This window comes from Meleagris gallopavo, chromosome 17 (genome assembly GCF_905368555.1).
Source record: "Meleagris gallopavo chromosome 17, MGAL_WU_HG_1.1, whole genome shotgun sequence".
Classification (NCBI taxonomy): Eukaryota; Metazoa; Chordata; class Aves; order Galliformes; family Phasianidae; genus Meleagris; species Meleagris gallopavo.
In genome coordinates, this window is record NC_139420.1 from 10,787,166 (window position 1) to 10,807,221 (window position 20,056).

Here is a 20,056-nt window from a genome sequence, read left to right on the forward strand (position 1 = left end):
CTTTACAGCTGGAAGGACTGCTGCATACTTCAGTGGGCTTACTCAGCTGAGCACAAACAGCAGGAGGCTTTCCTGGGGCTGAACTCACCAGCAATCAACACCCATTTACCCCAGCCCAGCAAAGCAAGGAGAAGCAGGCAGGCTGCTACCATCGCAAAACTCCTGGTTAGGACAAACCTTTCTCCAGGAAAGAGATCAGGGATCAGGCTTCTCATTCACCCCCCCCCCCCACAGCCCATGTCTGCCTACAGCAGCACCTCCAGGCTGGATGGGATGGAGCTGAGATGTGGGCCCACAAGAACCTGAACGAGGTTCAACAAGGCCAAGCATAAGGTGCTGCACCTGGGTCAGGGCAATCCCAGGTATGCATACAGACTGGAAGAACTCCTCGACAGCATCCCTGCTGACTGGATGTGCGAAGACTGGATGTGTCAAAGGCTCTCAAGCACAAAAATAAATGCTTAAGTAGACCTAAAACCACTTCCACACCCACTGCAGCATTCGCATCTGCTTAAAATAGCCCTGCAAGCACTCAGCCCAGGAGTCCCATCATCTTTGCATCACCATGCAGTGCCAGCAATGCCAATCCCTGCATAGGGCAGGGCGAACTGCTGCCAGCTCCTGCCCAGGGCTGCCTGCTCTCAGCTGGGGCTGCAGACACCACCACCCCATCCCCCAGCCCATGGGGCTGAACCAGGCCCTGTCCTCAGGAGCAAATCAGAATGTTTTCCGATTGAAAGATGGGTACAGAACAGCAGGAGAAAAGGCTCGTGCAGTTCCAGATGGCTCTCATCTGAATCAATCCCAGAGTCCTCTTCCCCGGACAGAAACCTGTTGGAATTGAGATGTCTCACAATAGTTAGATGGATTCCTCTAACATTGCAGCAGAACACATTACTAGGTGGTTGCTCACTGAATTGCAGGAGGAAAAACAGGAATTGGCAGGAATTTCTTTCCACAGGAATGGTTCCTTTATTTCCCCCAAGGCCAGTGGCACCGTCCGTCCTCAGGAAGGCCCCAGTTCTGGCAGCTTCAACTCCTGAGGACAGTGACATGGCAGAAACACTCAGGGGTTTCACTTACCAGGAGGTACTAAAGGGCATCACATGGCTGTTGTTGAAGGAAAACCATTGTGGGAGATAAGCAAAGCACAATGCAAGGCAAGGGCAGCGCTCCTCAAGCACTCGAATGCTTGAAAAGAAGTCAGGCACAACCTGCCTAGAAGGGATGGATCATCCTCACCTGATTCCAGGCACCCAGCTGGGCAGATGGCTTTGCTGCACCCTACAGGGCAATGCCACATCTCTTCTATCACTGACCCTCCATGTGCAGAATGCTTCGCTCTGGACGGAGAGCCAAAATTTCTGTCAAGAGTTCCATTTATTCCTCTCTCCCACACTCACAAGCTCCTTCCATCCACACCAGCAGCTATCGTTCTCCTGCCCAGCCCCTCTCATCCCCGGGTCACCACTGGTTCCTCCATAGATGATGTGAAGTGACCGCTGGCCATGACTTCTCAACAAGTTCAGTCACATCTCTGAAGCTGGGAGCAGAACAAACCACCAACTGCCGGGTAGCAAAAATGCTCCCAAAAGCACACAGCCCCAGCTCATACCAACAGCATGATGGGCACAAGGCACCCCTACCAGGGCCAGGAGCATCTCCCCTGTTCCCAGGTGGTTCAAAGTAGTTTTCCATCTGCTTCCTTCTCTGCAACCTTCAGCATGGTTGTAATAACAATGCATCACCAAGGCAGGGGTGCAAGGAGCTGCATCCCAACCTGGCACACAAACAGTATCAGTAAGAGCCACTCTGCATCACCAGCAACAGCTTCCCCAGGGCTTTCCTCACCTACTCAGCCCTGGCACTGCTTTGCAGGCTCCACGTGCAGACAGAAGCCTTGCAGGAAGGAAAGCCCTCTGGCACCTCTTAAGTGTGAAGTTCAAAGCCAGTGATGCAGCGTGGCAGCGTTTGTTTGCAGGAGGGATGCTCTGGCTCAGAGCAAAGCCAAGCACTGATATTCATTGCCAGAGTCATTCACCTCGCGATGCAGCACGTACTGGCATTCTTCCAGGAGGGATTACTTTTCACTTCGAGAAAACAGCTAAAATGATTTTCTCTTACACAGAAAACAAAGGTCTCCAAGGTGACTTCGCTAAATTAAATCCCATAACTCAGCCCTGCTCTCCCACCCAAGAAAAGCACCTGGGTAGAGGATTCTGTTCAAGCTATCTCACCTCTCAGCACCAATCTGCATGGGAAATCAATTGCCATCACTCAGCACCCACACACGAGGCAGGCACCTGACCCAGCTCCCAGCCAACAAGCCATTTCCTCTGTCCGCATGCAGAAAATACGAGGTGCCCTTCAGAAGCACTTGTGTTCAGCTGGATCTGCTTATTCACCACCAGCAGCTCAACTATTGCATAACGTGATCCGGGGCAGATTTTGTGATTCTTCACTTTCTGCAATAATCCGAGAGCTGCACATATGGGAAAACACGTGGGCAGGCTGCAAGGGGCCGAACTGGGGTTCAACACGAGCAGAGGTGGATGCTGCTGGGATCTTCTGCTGCTCGGAACAAAGCTCTAATTGAATTCAGGGATGTAAAGTCATAGCTGTGCACGGTGTGCAAGGCATATGGCAGACAACCAGAGAAGCTGTTAAGGTTACTTTAATACCTATCTAAATACACAGAGCTTAACGAGACAACTCTGTGCTTTTGGCTATGCAGAGAGATCTCCCATGTACAACACCTGCAGTCTCATTCTTAGCATCTCTTATCTCACAACCTGGCAGATGAGGTATAACAGAGCAAATCGTGATGTAAAGGCCTCCTTGCTAGTTCTGGAGGAACACCTGAGCCACATCCAGTGCTCGAGTTATGCAAAAGAAAGATGCTCTCACTTTGCAATGACTGAATTTCACTGCTGCATAATAAGAGCTCAGATTTAGCAACAGAGTAAAGGCCAAAGGAGAAAAAAAAAAAGAGATTAAGTTTTTCCACCTACTAGCTCTGCAGCTTCAGTTTGGTGACATCACAGCTTCATACATGACAGCCAGAGGTTTTGCTTTAATGCTGGCAAGATGCTGCCGTGCTCCGTGACTCCAGCTGTGCAGCTCTGCAGGATGTTAATAGGAGGCAGCAAGCAGTGCGAGCACCGGGTCACGCTCTGCCCCCAGGTACTCCTTGGTTACAGCAAGCAAGGATGATGGGTGCCTGGGGCTAAGCTGCTCCGTGCTGGGAGCATCGCTGCTGCCCTCTGAAAATTCAGCCTCTTGAAACTACGCCACCCTAGTTGAGGAAGGAGTGAGTGCCCACACTGCACGAGCATCCCAAGAAGCTACAGACAGAGAGAATACCAGGGAACGTCCCGACTGGAAGGGGTTCCTACAGCAGTACATGAGACGCTGCTCTGCTGATTCCCTCCCCTGAGCAGAGCTGAGCACCACCTCATCTCCTTACAGCTCGGCTTCTCCTTTCCCCCAGCAGCACACACACCATCCCAGCGACCCCAGGGTCAGGGTGAGCTTCTGAACTGCTGTGGCTGCAGATGTGTTTTGGTGCAGCTGAGCTCAGTGGCTACAGCACACGTAGGGACCTCATTATGTTACATTCGGCCTCATGCTGGCGAGTTACTTCTTTAAACTGGGTTATCCACAGCAAGACACTGCACAAACACTGAGCTGAGACTTCTTCCCTATGCTGGAAGGGTCACTACTGCCTGCTCCCATGTTCCTGGCACCACTCTATCACTAAGCATCACCACAGACAGATCCAAACAAGTTAAGGTACCCTCGTGGCAATGACCTCCAAGAGATATCTCCTCTATGAGATCAAAACCATTTACCTGCTGTAACCCTGAGCAACCAACACACCCAGCCCCACATCCCAAATGCTGCATTCCCTTTCCATCACTCTCACAGCATTCAGGCGACTTGAGGCGGAGAACAGACCGTCACAGACCAGCATCACCCATCTATTAACTGGAACCCATCTCCTGGTTCCTCAGTATTTAACCCACTCAACCCCTGTTTTTTCAGCATGCAGATGTGCTGGGCTCAACTATTTCTCCCATGGGGACAGAATGCAGCAGAAGAAATGCAGTTAGCACAGCGTGGCTGTTGCAGGACAGCCCTGCAGCCACTTGGCCTCCTTCCCTGGGCCTGCAGGAGACCTTTTGGCAGATGGCTGAGGTCACACTGAGATTAGCAGCTCAGGGATATCGCCCACACCCATCAGCTTTTGAAAGCAGAAAATGAAAGCGATGCAACTCTTCCATAGGGAGCCACGAGACTTGGCACACACTTGGAAAGAGCTTCCCAAGCAGAAGGGATTGAGGAGCATGTCACTGAGCACGGTGGTTAGCAGCCACCGATCGGATCAGGGCTTACCAAGCTGAGCCTCAGCCAAGCCTTCTGCTGGCACTTTTGGTGCATTTCCCCTGAGAGAAGGAAGTAAATCTGGGTGTGAAAGTCCCAAAGGAGAAGCGTGCATCTCTACATCTGGGAGAAGCAGTGGCCAAGTCATTGCTGGAGCCAGGGGTGCACAGGCAAGCAGGGTGCAGCACTGCTGCTGATGGCTCCTTGCGACTCCACAGCAGGAAAAGAACCAAACCAAAGTGCTTTCAAAACGCACTCAGGCATTCATTCATATACCTGAGCAAAGATAACTGTCACCCCTTCTCAAAGTCCTGCCTGGGGATGGAGGGAGGGGAACAAACCCATGGGGAGAGCAAAGGTTCAGACTGAAACTTGCTTCAGAAGACGCCTCAATGTTTAATCGCCTGACTGAAAAGCCACATGCAGAAGATGCTGCTTCCATTATTAACCTGGAGAATATTTTTATCCCAAGGATTTTTTTTTTTTTTTTTTTTTTTTTGAAGTAAGAGAAATGAAAGAATAGCAGAAATCCCATACATACGTCCCAGGGATGCTGCATGGCAGCAGGAAGCCCAGAACACACCAGCATGACCTCCCATTCACATGGCTGATGTTAGAGAAGCAGCACAGACACCAAACCCCTCGGCATTCTCACCCTCCCCCAGCTCAAGGAAGGAGGATTTTTTTTTTTTTTTTTTTTTTTTACATCAACTCAATTCCAGAGCAAAGGGCCCAAGAGAAATCCTGCCCTCAGCCAGGAGCAGCTTCCCCAGCTCACAGGGCAGGCGATCCCCACACCCAGCACAGCACAAGCTTGCTCAGCACATCTCATACAAACCACAAACTCCGCAATGACAAACAGCTGAGATTTTTTTTTTTTCTCCTTCCTCTTTTTTTTTTTTTTCCCCCCACCAAACCTACCACATTCGCAAACAAAACCCAAACAAGCATATGGCAAGGCTCGGACTGAGATTCCTGCAAAAAATACTGTTTGCTTTCATTTTCGGGCTGATTAATCCACAAGTGGCCACAGTGGGGATGGGGACGGATTAGTGACAATCAGGTTGCAGGGAAAAAAACAACCCACAAATCCAGGCTGTTGTCCCAGAGCACTGTTGTGTCACAGCAGCAGGCTGCAGCCAGCAGCATTGAAGGGGTTGGATCTGCACAGCCTGAAACCTCTCCTCCAGGCAGAGGGGTGCAGGGACACTCCAGGATTGGGATGCTCGAGTTTATTTGCAGCACCCACCGCCGTGCAGAGAAATCCTTTGCAAGGAAACAACCAAAAGAACCCCTGCCTGCTCCGTGTCGTTTACAAACAGGAGTTGTTTCTCCTCACAGCACCTCCTTCCCAAGAGGAGAAAAGACACAGGGAGAACACGAGGAGGTGATTTGTCACAGTGACATCCTCAGCCACAGCCTCAGCACCGCATCCATCACAGCTGCTGCACAGAGGCTGGAGGCAGAACCTCAGCAATGCATTCTGCCTATGTCAGCACTGCCCAGCCCACGGCCTCCTCAACACCAGCCACAAACCTTGGAATGGATGCAGATCTAATGGATGGGGAAGGCAGGGGAACTCGAGAGCTGCCAAGCTGACATGTCTCTGAAGACCCAGACTGCCCCATTCCCTGCAGCACTCAAGGCCAGGCTGGAGGGGGGGCAACCAGCCTCACAGCACAGGCTGAGGGGCTTTATGATCCCTTCCAACCCAAGCATACAGTGATTCTAGGGTAAATAAATGCAAACAACTCCCAGCTCTTTCCAACAAAGCTTTCCCACCCCACTTCCTCCATGAGAGGGATGTTCTGCTTCCCCAGGGCTCCCACCCCACACAGAAAGACACTGGGAAGCAATCTATTCCCACATGCACTCTTCAGGACTACCATCTGTAACACACATCACTCCTCTCTGGTAGGCACAGTGCAGACATTCTGCCAAGGAAACCTCAGCAGTGCCCAACAGGGACAAAAAAAAAAAAAACCAAAAAAAAACCTTAGTGAGCCAACACTCAGAAAACAAAAGGAGCAGCCAAGTGGCATTTGGGTTACCATGAGCTCCAGCTCCTCCCTCCAAGCCATGTTATCTCCATTTAACCACTGGTGACACCAGCAGTGGCCACAGCTGATAAGGGTATCACTGTCACCACGGGCTCGCAGGGTGCCATCCCCTTGCTCTGTATGGGGAAGGTGCTCTGTGCTGCTATGATTCAATCTGAGAAGTTCACAGGGCCCTTAAATGTTACGGGTCTGGGGCAACGTGCATAGCAAGGTTTTAATTCACAGCGTTTTAGATCCTCCTCCATCCAAGAAAGGGCTCCAACAACACTGCGGCCACAAATAGGTGCACAGCATGGCTGCTCTCCTTCCCACCAGGTTCTTCCCAGTTAGCAGGATCTTACCTGTACATCCCAAACTCTGTGTTAGAAGTGAGCTCCAGTAACTACGATGCTTAAACAGAAGTGGCAAACCACAGCCCCTGTGCACAACCCACACCCTGCAGCCCAGCAGGGCAGGTGATGCAGCCCACAGAGGCTCAGCTTTCAGAGGGCACTGATACAAACTCCCTCACCCCTTTAAAAAAAAAAAAAAAAAGGCCAAATCATCTCAATCAATCATTTTTTCTAAGCAATAAGGCTGAAGATCACACACACAAAAGAAATAAAAAAAAAAACAAATCAAGATTTGTGGGTAGCACTGCCACTAAGTACACTGCCACAGTTAAACACTGATGGGAAGTCTGGTCCAGACCCCATCACGTGGGCAGGAGTTAGCTCACAAACGGCGAGACGCGTGAATTACATGTCTGGTGGCTCTGTTTTAAGCAAGAATGAACAAATTACCATACACAAGGTTAATTTGACAAATGCTCTTATTGCACAAGAACGCTGACATAAATGCAACCCAGCAGACGTGAGCCTCAGGCAGTAATTGTGCTCGTTACTGCCGCAGCCTTTAAGTTTGCACTGGCCTTTTGGCCCTTGGAAATGGTGTTAAATGATCAGGATAAAGCCACAGTCGTCTCCTGTTTGCATTTTCTCACCACCACGTCTGAGAGCATAAGAGCGCACAGGGCACAGCACAGTCAATAGAAGACAGACACTGTATTCTTATCCCACTGATGTGCATTCGTAATGATATTCAGACTGCTAAGGATGCCCCTGGGTTTTCAGATTAAGAGGTTTGGGGCATGTTTGAGCACAAGTCTCATCCACTCTTGCTCAGACCTAACGTGGACAGAAGAGCTTCTTCCCAAGAATGTTTCTCCTGCTGTGAGCTGCTGCCCTCATGCAAGATGCAGTTGATGTTAATGCTTTCAGTACCAATTTCCCTTTGGAGATGCTGTGAATGAATTACAGCCCGCAACTTCCAACACTGAAGACCGTTTTAAAGTCAGCACTTTTCTTTTTGCCAGCTTTGAAACAGCACTAAAAACCACAGCAAGGAATTTCTGTCTGGATGAGCTATTTCTCCTAGATACGTACCTGATTAGGAGAGGTGAACTGGATGCAGAACCCACGTCATTTGGGTAAAAGGCAAAGCTAGATCACTGCATTTGGAACCAAACCACACAGCTCCCGGGCTCAGCTCACATCCAGCTCTTCGGGCAGCTGGCACAAAGCTGCTGCCTGAGCAGAAGAAGAGTACATGAGCTCAAGAACCGAGATACATACGTAAGTTATTTCCATGATCTCCACTATAATCCCTGCAGGATGGTCAGATTTACAGGCTCACCCCTGCATCCTTTGGGACACGTTTCTGGGAAGCACAGAGGTCAGCAATTGAGAGAACAGCATTTCTTTTCCCATAGAACTGATGAAACAGAAAGAAAATGCAAGAACTTAAGCCATGGCTGCAATGCGAGTGCCTGGGGCAGTATAACGCAATGTGAGATCTTTCCCATTCCTTATGACACTGCCCAAAAAATAAAAAATTGGCAGCTGGCTATTCAGCCACTGGAGATGCCAAGAGCTTTTTTAAATAGAAATCAGGAGTTAACTGCTTACTGGCCCATGATTCAGCCTGGCAGTTCAACAGATCTGGCAGATCTTGCAGATGCCCAGGTGACCTTGCTCATCTGATCTCAAGGGCTTTCCCTGCAATACCAAACACCCCAACATGTCTTTCATTATCAACATCTTCCTCAAGTCCCACCTGCCATCAGCCGCCTCTGCACAGGGTCAGGCAAGGATGAAACAAGGGGGAAAGGCCCAATGGTTAGAGCAAGGCATTAACTGATCAGTGACAGAGCACCCAAATAAGGAGCACCGAGTGAGACCCACACTCCCCCCATCTCCATGCAGGAATACACAGCCACACAGAGCACACATACAGGTCACACACGCCTTCAGAAATTCATCTTGGGAATCTGAGTCATGCCATACTCTGCACTGGGACCAGTGCTGATGGGCAGTGTATTTGCTGCAGAGATCCTATGGATATTGATCACAGTTAGTAGGAACAGAAAAGTTAGATGTGCAGCCAAGGGGGAAGGCAAAGCCAACCTCCTTCACAAGGAGCTGCTCTCACCTAGAAAAGGGGTGAGTTAGAGCTCTAAGTGAATTTCCCAATTGCTCAAACCAGACTTTCAGTGTTACCTTTTGCAAGAAGCCCCTCGGAGCAATAAGATGCTTAGGGGGCTTTACGTGCAATTCTTACAGCTGCTTCAGCACAGCCTGAGATCTACTGCCTGCTCTCAGCTGGGTGCTCACCTGGAGGAGAACATCACTGCCCTAGGAGGTGCTCAACAACAGTGAGGATGTGGCACTGAGGGACCTGGTCAGTGGGCATGGGGTTGGATTTGAGCATCCTAAAGGTCTTTTCCAACCTTATCAATTCCATGATTTTAAGTCTCACCTGCTCCTAGGGATGAGCTCTGTGAGTGGATATTTGTTCTTCCTAAGTAGGACAGCTCCAACTGCCAAAGCAAGCAGTGCACTACCACACACAGGGGCAACGACCCTCTCACTTTGTCAGTGCAGAAAAAAACAAGAGTGAAAACAGGGAAAGTAGAAAGCTATTTACTACGTGCACTGACTGACGCCAGCACATCAATGGAAACTCCTCCAATATGTTATGAGATTACAGTCACACCTCTGAAAACAGATGCTGGCAAGCAGAGCTCAGCACTGGAAGGAAATCACACACTCCAATTCCAGCAAAAGCAACCTACCTAGCACCATGGGTCTTTTGTGCTTGGAAAAGCATACCGCAAAATTCCTGGTTCCTGCAGGAGGTTGAAGTATTCCCCCATCGCATGTGTCGGCGTGGAGAAGTTGGTCCTCCAGGCCCCGGAGGACAGCAGGTGTCAGGGTGACAAGGAGGAGGTTTCGTACTGCTGGGAGAGATGGAGCTCAAGGGCAAAAGGCAGGCTGTGACGTGCAGCAGGAGGGCTGCTGTAGGAAACCTTTCCACAGCCCCACAACAGCACACTGAGAGATACACATCGGTGAAAAAGCAGCAGAATGCTCTTTTTTTGTCCTCCCCAAGAAAGGGAGCTAGATTACCTGAAGATCAAGTGGAGAAAACCAAGCTGTCAGAACCACAACGCTCGCAGGCAGGAGCAGATTCTTTTTATAGAGATCTGGCACAGCAGAAACATTCCTCTTGAGGTTTTATTAAAGATACAAAAGGTGCACTTAGCACTGAGCAGCACGACGTGCCCTCGCTCATTTCAATCACACGAGCACACCGAAACAGGACAGCATTAAATTTTAAGCATCTCTGCCGGGTTTTTACTCCTCTGGCTATAAACTCTCCCTTAATACATCACACGTTACCACAGCCCTTTGCTCTCTTACAAACAAACCCCCACCACATGTTCTCCCATTAGCAACTAAAGCAAAAACCATTTGGGGCAAAAGATGGCTTTGGAAGACAGAGCAGCTCTCAGCACCTCAGCAGCGGGGTGCTGTGCTTCCCATCCTTCTCCTTCCACCAAAGTCTTGCTCAGCAGCTGCCATCCACCTGCATCAGCATAAATTAAATAAAAGCATGCCATCCAGCTGCAGCAGCATAAAGCCTGACCAGTAAACCTTCTCTCAGTGTTTTTCTTGGGCAATGGGGTGCACTTGAAGGCTGTTCCTGCAGGCAGGGTGTAGGCTCATCATAGCACCTACACAGGGTGTGACAGCACATGAAATCAGTGCAGATTAACAAGCAGTTCCATAAATAAGCTAGAAACACACCTGATGGGAACAACTGAGCTTACTTGTACAACACAGGGGACATTGCATCTGACAGCAGCAAGGAGAGCCCAGCTGTGCTCTCCCAGCTTCGCTGCAGACGTGCCACCATCATCCTGCAGTGTTTGGAGGACTGTGGAACTGAACAACTCCTGGTCCCATCAGGGGACACGGCCCACACGTTGATATGCCTGCTTACAGCTGTCATGCACTGGGAAATGAAAAGCAAAAGCCTTGTTCCCATATCACATTTTGAGCAAGTGACTTCGCAAGGGATGGCAGGTCACGCATTCACCTGTGATGCTCCCAAACTGGAGAAGCCCAAGATATTCAACACTGCACTGTAAAGGCATCTGCAGATGTCCCAGCAGCTACGCAGACACGAGCACGCAGGTGAGAACATGGCAGAGTTCCTATCCTTCAGCTCCTGAAATAAACCCTGCTCCAAAGGGATGTGAGCTCATCCAGGCCTACAATTCCCATCCGTTCCAGCAGAATTCTGTATTTAAACACCCTTTAATGAAACCCACAATACACCAGCAAAGTAGTTTAATCACATCCTAGATGACACGCATGCATTTGTATTGGCTTGTCAACCCCCAAATATCAGACAGGAGCCCTTCCTCTGGTCTGACCTTAACTTTAGAGAATAAAACTACCAAACTGAAGGGGAAAAAAAAAAAAGCAGAAGAGCTGCAAACAACGCAGGAACCACTGCTGCCAAGCTTGGGCTGGAACAGTTTGATGAGCACTGCTGGTTTCTCCAAAACTAAACTCTCAGCACTATTAAAAGATCCACTCCAGAGCAGGCACAGAGCACACAGTGCAGGTATATTGCTTGAACCACACTGTAAGCACCAGTGTCCTCACTGACCCCCCCACCAGAGCAGCTTTTCAGACTTACAGAGGACCCTGCTTGTTTCTCAGCTCAGTAGCAAGGCCCAGCAATCACAGGGTACACCCCTACCCCACACCCCTGTGTCACGATTTGAGCCTCACCCACAGAGAGAGCAGAGCAGGAACAACACAAGGACAGAACCACGTGTTAACAGAGATCCTTGGGATGCCTCAAGTGCAACCTGCTGTATGCAGGAGCAACCAGACTGGGCTGCTCAGCACCCTACGGAGCCAGAGTTCGAGCACCACCAGGAATGCGCTGCAGGACCCCAGTGCTTGGCCCCTATCTCCAGTGAAATCCCACCTCCTGGATTTCCCACCTGATGGTACACTTCCTAGCACAGCAGCCTCTCTGCTCTCTTTGTACCATCCACAGACTTGCTGTGATTGCACCACTGATAAAGACACTCCAAAGCAAATACTGGGACTAGTATTGTGCCATCTGGTATCTATTAAAAAAAAATAATCACATTACATGACCAAGCCACATATCCAGCCACACAGCATTCCCAATCGATCCTTAGTAAGACACAGCTGCTGTGAACACCAAACAGCTTCAACAGGAGTCCCACGCGTTGTCTCAAGACAAAGAAAGGAAAAATACAAACCAGCAATAGGAGCTGAGAGCGTGCAGTGCACGTTCAATTTGAATTACACAAGACTAAGATGATTCTGTCACCTTCTGTACTATTTCCATGAAAGATGCAGCAACCTACCAGCAGCATAAAAGTAAAAGACGACTTCAGGCAAAATGGCTTTTGGTTTGAGAACTGCCTTACCTCCTGCTGCTTTCAGAAATTACATCCCAGGAGAGGCTGAGATGGGAGCCTGCAGCAGTCTCGCAGCAATGCGGATACATAAGCAGCAGGGAAAGGAAAAACTGCTTGGATGAAGCCGTGTATTAGTTTCACCTGACCACACATCATAAACCTGTAGCACTTTCTGCTCCACAAGATCTGCTGAGTAACACCTAAGTGGTAACACGGGAGCAATAAATGGTAAATGCAGAGCTCACAGCATCAGTCAGAGTAAGGATGTGTGTGTACACATCTACGCACTTGGAAACAGCAATGCTTGAAGGTATCCATCCTAATAACAAAGGATGGGGCTTCTGAAGCATGCAGGCCCTACACCTGACCACCATCGGGTCAGGAGGGCCTTCAAAAAGGATTCAATGAAGGAGTTAACCCTCGGTTCAACTCCTAACAAGCTACAGGCTCAGGTGGCACCGCTCACCTTCTGCACACTGCAAGGCAGAAAGATGCTCATTGAAGCACATGCCTGCTCTCAGCTCTCTGCTGGGCCCTCACCAGGAGGAGAACATCACTGTCCTAGGAGGTCTCAAACTCCTGTCCATGATTGACCCGGACACAAGAGGCACTCTGTCCTGCTGGCAGGAGCCCTGCAAGCTGCTCTTAGCCATGACCTGCGTGCTTTCCATGCCTCCAACAAGGGCCATCACCCTCCACAATCACAGGAGATCTGAAAAAAAGAGAGGCTGTGAACAGACACACACAGGGCAGGCGTTGGCTATGAGCAGCCCTGCTGAGTCCTGGCACCTGGCTGCCCACTGCCAGCACACAGCAGCACCGTGTGGCTGTGCTGAGAGGCAAAGGGCCCTCCTCCCTTCATCAACAATGCAGCCACACTGCTGAGGCATCCACACCAACCCCCAGCCCAAAGGAAGGAGGTCTGCATACAGCAGCAATACACAAGCAGTAGGTGTAAAGGACATCATTTTCTGCTCTGCTCCTTATAAAGTGCTGAGCAGAAACCTTTAGCTGCTAATAACGGATTTTAGGCATCACTGCTTCGTGTTAAAGAAGGAAAGGCAAGGCACCGACTCCTACAGCACCATATTTATCTTCCCATGCAGTGCAGAAACCACTCCAACCCGCTGTGCATGCCTGCACAGTGCTCTTTATCTAGAAAGACATGGAGAATTAAGACTATTTTTAGGAAACGAAGGCCCTCCTCCACAGTCACAGTAGGGACACACTTCACGACATTCAGTCGTGATTTCAGAGCAGGAATATCCTACCTTAAAGAGCAAGATTTAAAAGGAAAGGCAAAAAAAAAAAAAAAAAGCAGCTCAGGAAGGTTGACAGAAACACAGCGTGGCCCAAAGGAGCGTGATGGAAGGGCTGCTGGATGCACACAGCTGCTGCACCGAGCGTGACAGCTCACTCCTGACACGCACACGTAAGGCAGACTGCACACTTACGCTGCAGAATTCCATCACAGCACACAGTAAATGCTGAGCAGCACGACGCAACGCTGCGTGACCAGGAGCCAAGGGGACATGCTCTGCTTCCTGCTGCCAGCCGAGCTGTGCCAACAACCCCGTCGTACCACGCCTTCAAATTTGGCGTTTTTCATTCTGAAGTTGATGTCTGCAGGGCCTGGGGGCTCAGCACACGCAGCTGTGTGAGTCAGCAGTGGCTGACCCGGGAGCAGCACAGGCAGCTGCAGCACGCCCCGTCCGCCTGCAGTCGTCAGACAAAGAGAAATGAAGCCATTAATTATTAAACAAGCCTTCTCGATCAAAACCAAACAAAGGTTGGTATAAAAATGTATCAAGGGCCCTGCCAAGCTGACGGAGGAACGATTAAAATAATTGAACGGCATCACGAAGACTTGATGGGGAATCTAACACCTCCACCAGCCCCATCTTCCAGCACACGCCAATGCAGGGACTTCCGAGACACCAGGGAACAACAACTCGTGTTTCAGAGCGACTCCAGCTCTGCCATCAGCTGTGGATCTGAGGGCCCTGCAAGGAGCACAGGGCTCTGGTGTCACCGCGCACTCAAGTCACCTACAATTACCAAAGTTATCTGGCTACAGTGTAATGAATATGCAAGCAGGATACGATACGGAAAGGTTCAGCAGTCTGACCTGCTGCAACATGGAAACAGCCCACAGGGGAGGGCAGAGTGGTCCTGTGGTGAGTTACAGTGCACTGAATGGAAAGCAATTCAAGCCAGGGGGCCCTGAGCAAGCTGCCACTGCCCCCATGGAAGACAGCTGAAGACAAACACAATAAAAGCTGGAGCATTTGACACCAGAAGCGGTCAGACAGTAACTATTCCCCCATAGGCACCCATGCAGGTGAGCCCATAAGTATTATCCATACTCACAATCATCTCCAGGAACTGAAGCTGCAGCACGAGTCTGAAGCCTACCTCGAGACAGCAGTGCAGGTTGCACCTACACCCCTCAAAAACAGAGGGCACTGCTCCTCCAGCCACCTCAATGTGCAGAGCTTACTGCAGTAAAGCACTTACTTTTGCTGCAAGTTCATCCAACAAAGCACACGGGCCATTACGCCAGATTTAAGAGCTGAGAGACTCCCTGCATGCTGTGATACTCTGGGAACAGAGGAACCTGGTCTGCAAACTGACAGCTTGAGCACTGCTTTGACTTGCATCGTGTCTCTGGTTACAAAGCACCCAAGATGGGATTCCTCAAAAACAGGGAAGTGAACAGTGATTAACAGCAGAGCACCATATGGATTAAGCAAGCATCCTGTGAAAACAAGATGACTGGGAACAAGCATCACAAAAATGCTGGTTAAACACAAGTAGCTCAGAGTTACCACGCAGCCACAGGGCTGTTTTGAAAACCTGCATGTTTCCATCACCTGGAGGATGAAAAATGGTCAAGGACATCCAGCTACTTCTGTGCTTGCAGAGATGAGGTGTTATAAAACCACTGTAGGGAAGTGCCTCTCCTTTCACTTTATTACGTGAAGATTAAGTATAAGGAAGACATTTTCAACACAGAGGGTGATCCTACACTGGCAGAGGAGCCTGCAGAGGCTGTGCAGTCTCATACCTTGGGGATAAGTCAAAGCTCAGCAGCAAAAGGTCCTGGCTGTCCTCACAGGGTGGGCCCAGCATCATGCAGGGGGTCGGGACCAGAGGCATCTTCTGGAAGCCCCCAGTTCTGTGATTCTCGGTGAGCTCACTGCCCCAGCTCTCAGCTGGAGCCAGAAAAGAACCTTCTGCGTTGTACTTAAGATCTTAAAATGCTAAGCAAGAGTTAAGTGCTGGATAAACAGAGCTATGTGAAGAAGCCCATTCTGGGAAGCAGCTTTTCCAGGGAAGCAAGCTGCCACAGCAGGGCAGGGCAGGCAGGACAGCTAATCTGCTCCAGGCATCAGCTCGTTCCTGCAGGAGCACTGCCCAGCACTGAAAGGGGAGCTGAGGCCACGAGCTGGCCAGGAGCCTTTTGCATCATAACTATGAGCAAATTAGACACAGCATGAAATATTTTTTCCCCCCCCTTCTTCGTTTGGCACTGCTTTAAGACACCAAACCTGTAGAGGAGACGGCACGAAACTCGAGCTGGCTGAAATAAGAGCAAGCTTATGAAGAAGGCAGCCCGCATCCAGAACCTCAGTCACAAGAGCCAAAGCTAACCTTTGATGAATTAATACTTACCTAAAGATACTCTCCTTGAAAACCTGTACCTGTTCAAGGTGATTAAGTTCTCCTATATACACACTAATTAGAGGTAACGATAAATCTGCAAGTGGCAACCTGCCAGTACTGTCTGGAAAGAGAGCTTTGCTCATTAATGAGACAAGCAGCTGTGCCATGCTTGAACACTGCTTCCCAACACCAACATCACCTCTGCGCTGTGGACTTCCAAGTCAGCCAGAATACCCCACAGCCTAAGAGAGACAGTCAGTGGCAATTAAAATGTAGAAGCAGCCAAGGAGCTACTCAACCTTCCAAATGCCAGTCATTCAGAAGTAATGAGAAAGTCGTGGTTTTCCTGCAGATGAGTCTCCTGGCTGAATAGAACCAGCAATGCTCCGGGTGCTGTCCTGTAATTAAGTCCCAGGAAAAAGGCTGATGTGCATGAAGTTCATGCAACATGCCCCCTGCTGTGCCCAGAGGACTCATCCCACCCTTTCTCAGCTGTATTTTAACTATTCAAGCACAGCCCTGTGAAACACAGCTGCCTTTAGCAGAGTCCAACCTCACCACCCCATATATAGAGCAGAGCCCAAGCAGGAGCAGCCCGAGCCTTGCATCCCTGCACACAGCATCTGGAAGGGAGGAGGTCACTCCAAAGACCAGGGACCCCTTCCAGGTCAACAGTTTTGCTGTGCAGCTCCCCACCTCCTCACCCCTTGCTAAGCTTAGCAGAGAACAGCAGGAAATTGAAATAGGAAAAGCTTCAGTCCACAGCTAAATCAATACACTCGAGGAAGCCACTTAGGCAACAGGGAACAGTGTTTTGAATGGAGCTGACGAGCAGAATGAAGTTTTATCACCTTCCTCAAGCCAGTCCCGAAAACCCAACACCTAAATCATCAAGGCAGTGCATCAGGAGAACAGTCTCTCAAAATTCAAAAGGCACAGGTGCCAAAAGCCACGGAGGGGACAGCACAGTGTGGTACCTGCAAGGACACAATTTAACCTGTGCAGCCTTCGGTGGCACAAACAGAAACAGAAAATTCTAGCATGCATCCACAGAGCAGGGATGAGCACAAAGACCCAGCAGACAACAGATGTGGCTCACAGCAGCACAGGGCTTCCCCACAACTCGGATCCAAACTCAGACTCTTTGTCAGCCAAGCAAACAATCAAGCAATTTCCTGACATAAACGAGGGATGAAACGCACTGCCTGATACCTGGCCCTTCCTTGCTGCTATCAGGCAGCTAAAAACCAGTTCTTAAAGAAAAAGAAATGCCCATTTCCCCAGGATTCTGTGAAGCTCTTTGCCACAAGCAAGCCTAACTGACACCAGCAGGGTCGGCATGGCTGCCCTCTAACAGAGCTAGTTTCAAAAAGCATCGCAGATCTCCCTTCCACTCGTTTAGGAGAAACTTCCCCCTGTGCTCTGCGCTTTGCTCTCACGCTCCTGACCACAGCTGTGTTAACTCAGCTCTCTCTGGGCTCAACGGGGGGAAAGGTTGAGAAGCTCCTGGTGGCAGAGGCAGCCCTCCCAGCAATGCACCACAAAGCATCGGTGGCTGCAGGGCTGCAAGCACTACATAACACTGCCAACTCACTTCCCTGGGAGCTTTCTGTCATTTCAGCCTAAAACACGTAAAACTGCCTGAAAATAACCCTAGCTGTACGAATCTCAAGCAATTGCTGGAGAAAGCCACTTGTTTGCTCGTGACAGACCTGGCAGCGATACAAAGACAATATTCTGACGTGGTTACAAGAGGAGCACTGAGCTTCAGCCACTGACCCAAAGGCACAGCTCTGCCCGGCCGTGTCTGAACGCTGAGTGTGCAAACACAGGCAGGCTGCAGGGCTGCGTATAGGGAGCAGCGCTGAGTTTGGGGTTAAGCTGCAGGCGGGCAGATGCACGACGTTACGCTTATGGCCCCTGACAGCCCAGGGCTGACCTCAGGTCTCGTGTCGAGTTTCTGCCAGGTGCCGGGCAGCTTCCATCAGGAGCTGCGACCCACAGCCTGCCTGCAGCACGGGGTGACCAAAGAGGGCAGAGCGGGGCCGAATTTGGGATGGGAAAGAGACAGCTCCATTCAGCTCAACGGACCTCCAGACAACACCTGGAGCAACTCAGAGCTATAAATCGCTACGGAACACCGACCAGCCAACACCGCTCCCAAACGACACAGAGCAATCCCCGAGCCCAGCGCATCCCGCCCTAAGGAGACGGGCAGCCCCGCTGCCGGTACCTGTAGTAGCTGAGCAGCCCGTTGCTGAGCACGAACCAGCGGCGCTGGTAGCCCTTCAGGTAGTTGGTCCACTTGAAGAGCCAGCCCTTGTAGGTGTCGGAGCCCGGCGCTGCAGGCGCTCCCCCCGCCGCCGCTCCGCCGCCGCCGCCCCGGCTCCCCGCACCCGCCGTCTCGGCGCTCATGGCGCGGCGACCGGAGCCCGGCAGCTCGTGGCAAGCCAAGCAAGGGACGGCGCTGAGCAGTGAGACCAGCCCGCGGGTACTGCCGCTGCACAGCGCGGCCGCTTTCCCCATAGAACCCGCGGCGCGGCCCCGCCGCCCCGAGACGCTGCGCTGCGCTCTGCCGGCACCGGCGCGGGGCGGCGCCGCGGTGCGTCATGCGGAGAACGTGGGGGGGTGCGGGGCGGGCACGAAGAGGAGGCGGGCACGTGAGGCGGCGCGCGGCGAGAGCGCCCCCTGGCGGCGGGGCAGGAAGGGCTCGCGGCCTCTCGGGGCGCGGCGTCCCACAGCCCCCCGCCATTTTGCTCCCGCCGCCATTTTGCGGCCCCGCGCGCCCCCTCAGCACCGGGGCCTTTCTTAGAGTCACAGAACTGCAGAATCACAGCGCAGTTTGTGTTAGAAGGAGACTTACGCCCCCCGAGCCCCACACCAGGTCAGAATGCCCAGGATCTCATTCCTCATGGTGCTGGACCAGGCAGCAGCAGCCCCTTGTCTCCAGGTCCCCTATTCTCCACACAGCGCCCAATGAAGCACCACAAGGATCTTTGTCACCCCAACAGCCCTCTCCTCTGTGCCTCCTCCCTCCCAGAGGCAGTGATCTCCTTCTCCTGATCTGGCTAATCTGCTCTTATCCCACTAATCACATCACAGCTCGCTGATCACCTGCACCTCTGGCATTTTGCAGGAATGAAGTCCCATGAACGAGGGCTGTTAGAAGCTGGGCTCAGTCACCTGGAGCAGAATGGAAGAAGTGCCTTACCTGACCCCTGACATCGGCCTTGGGGCATCTCCTGTGAGAACATTTAGCTTAGAGCCTGAGGATCTGGACCAGGCAGCTCCTAGGGTGAAAAAAGGATGAAGCCAGACTCTGCACACAGCTTCACTGCTCTCCTGAATCTGGTTGAATGCTTCCTCCCATCAGAGCCCTGAAAGACAGCCTCAATAGCACTAGCAGAAACTGAGACAGTTCATAAGGGCATGCCTGCTATCCAAAAGCGGTCTGAGAGAAATATGGACTATAAAGGCGTTACAACAGAGGTGTGATAACAAAAGGACTGGCACAATAGAAAGGTGCTATAAAGAAGAAGGCTGCTCACCTGTATCAGAAGATTCCAGGGGAAAGCTCCACCAAGGAAAGATCTCCAGAAAAAATCCTTCCCCAGCGGCAGCCAGCCCTCAAATGAGGTCTAAGAGAGGTGCAGCCAGGCTCCATCCCTTCCTATCACACAGCTGAATTGCCTTCACCTGTGCTCCCAGGGCTGATGGGTCCTTTCCCCAGGTGCTCCATCAGTGCTCCAGGCCATTCAACAGTTCCCATACACTGCAGGTAACCTCTGGAGGCTTTAAACAAACTCAGACTGGAAGACATCAAAATCAGCCCCTACAACACAGTGTCCTCTGCTGAAAGTTTAAAAAAAGCATGTCCCTTTTTTTTTTTTTTTTTTTTTTTTTTTTTGGCCAGGATCTCAACAGCTGTTGGTGTTTGTAAAATCAAACCCTCTCTAGAGATGAAACATCCCTCTTGATATACTACTCACATGGGTACAAACTTCTGAAAGTCTCCACAGAGCTTAGAATCTCTTGTGGCTGCAAAGAAGTGAAGAAACATCCTTAGATCATGCCTGAGTAGAGAGGAGTCTGACCTGATCCTGCCTGTCACATCCTTGAGTCCAAGCCTGAGTGACTTCAGGATGTGCTTGGCAAC

At 50.9% G+C, this 20,056-nt stretch overlaps 1 protein-coding gene across 1 annotated transcript in view; it reads right to left on the minus strand.

Annotated features, from left to right (window-relative positions):
* Positions 1 to 18,524, minus strand: part of OSBP2 (oxysterol binding protein 2) — a 61,809-nt gene extending 43,285 nt beyond the window's left edge. The window contains exon 1 of the mRNA XM_085238340.1: positions 18,134 to 18,524. Within this exon, the coding sequence (XP_085094466.1) occupies positions 18,134 to 18,426 (293 nt within the window). The 5' untranslated portion in view covers positions 18,427 to 18,524. The remainder of the gene's footprint in view (positions 1 to 18,133) is intronic.
* Between the last annotated feature and the right edge of the window lie 1,532 nt (positions 18,525 to 20,056).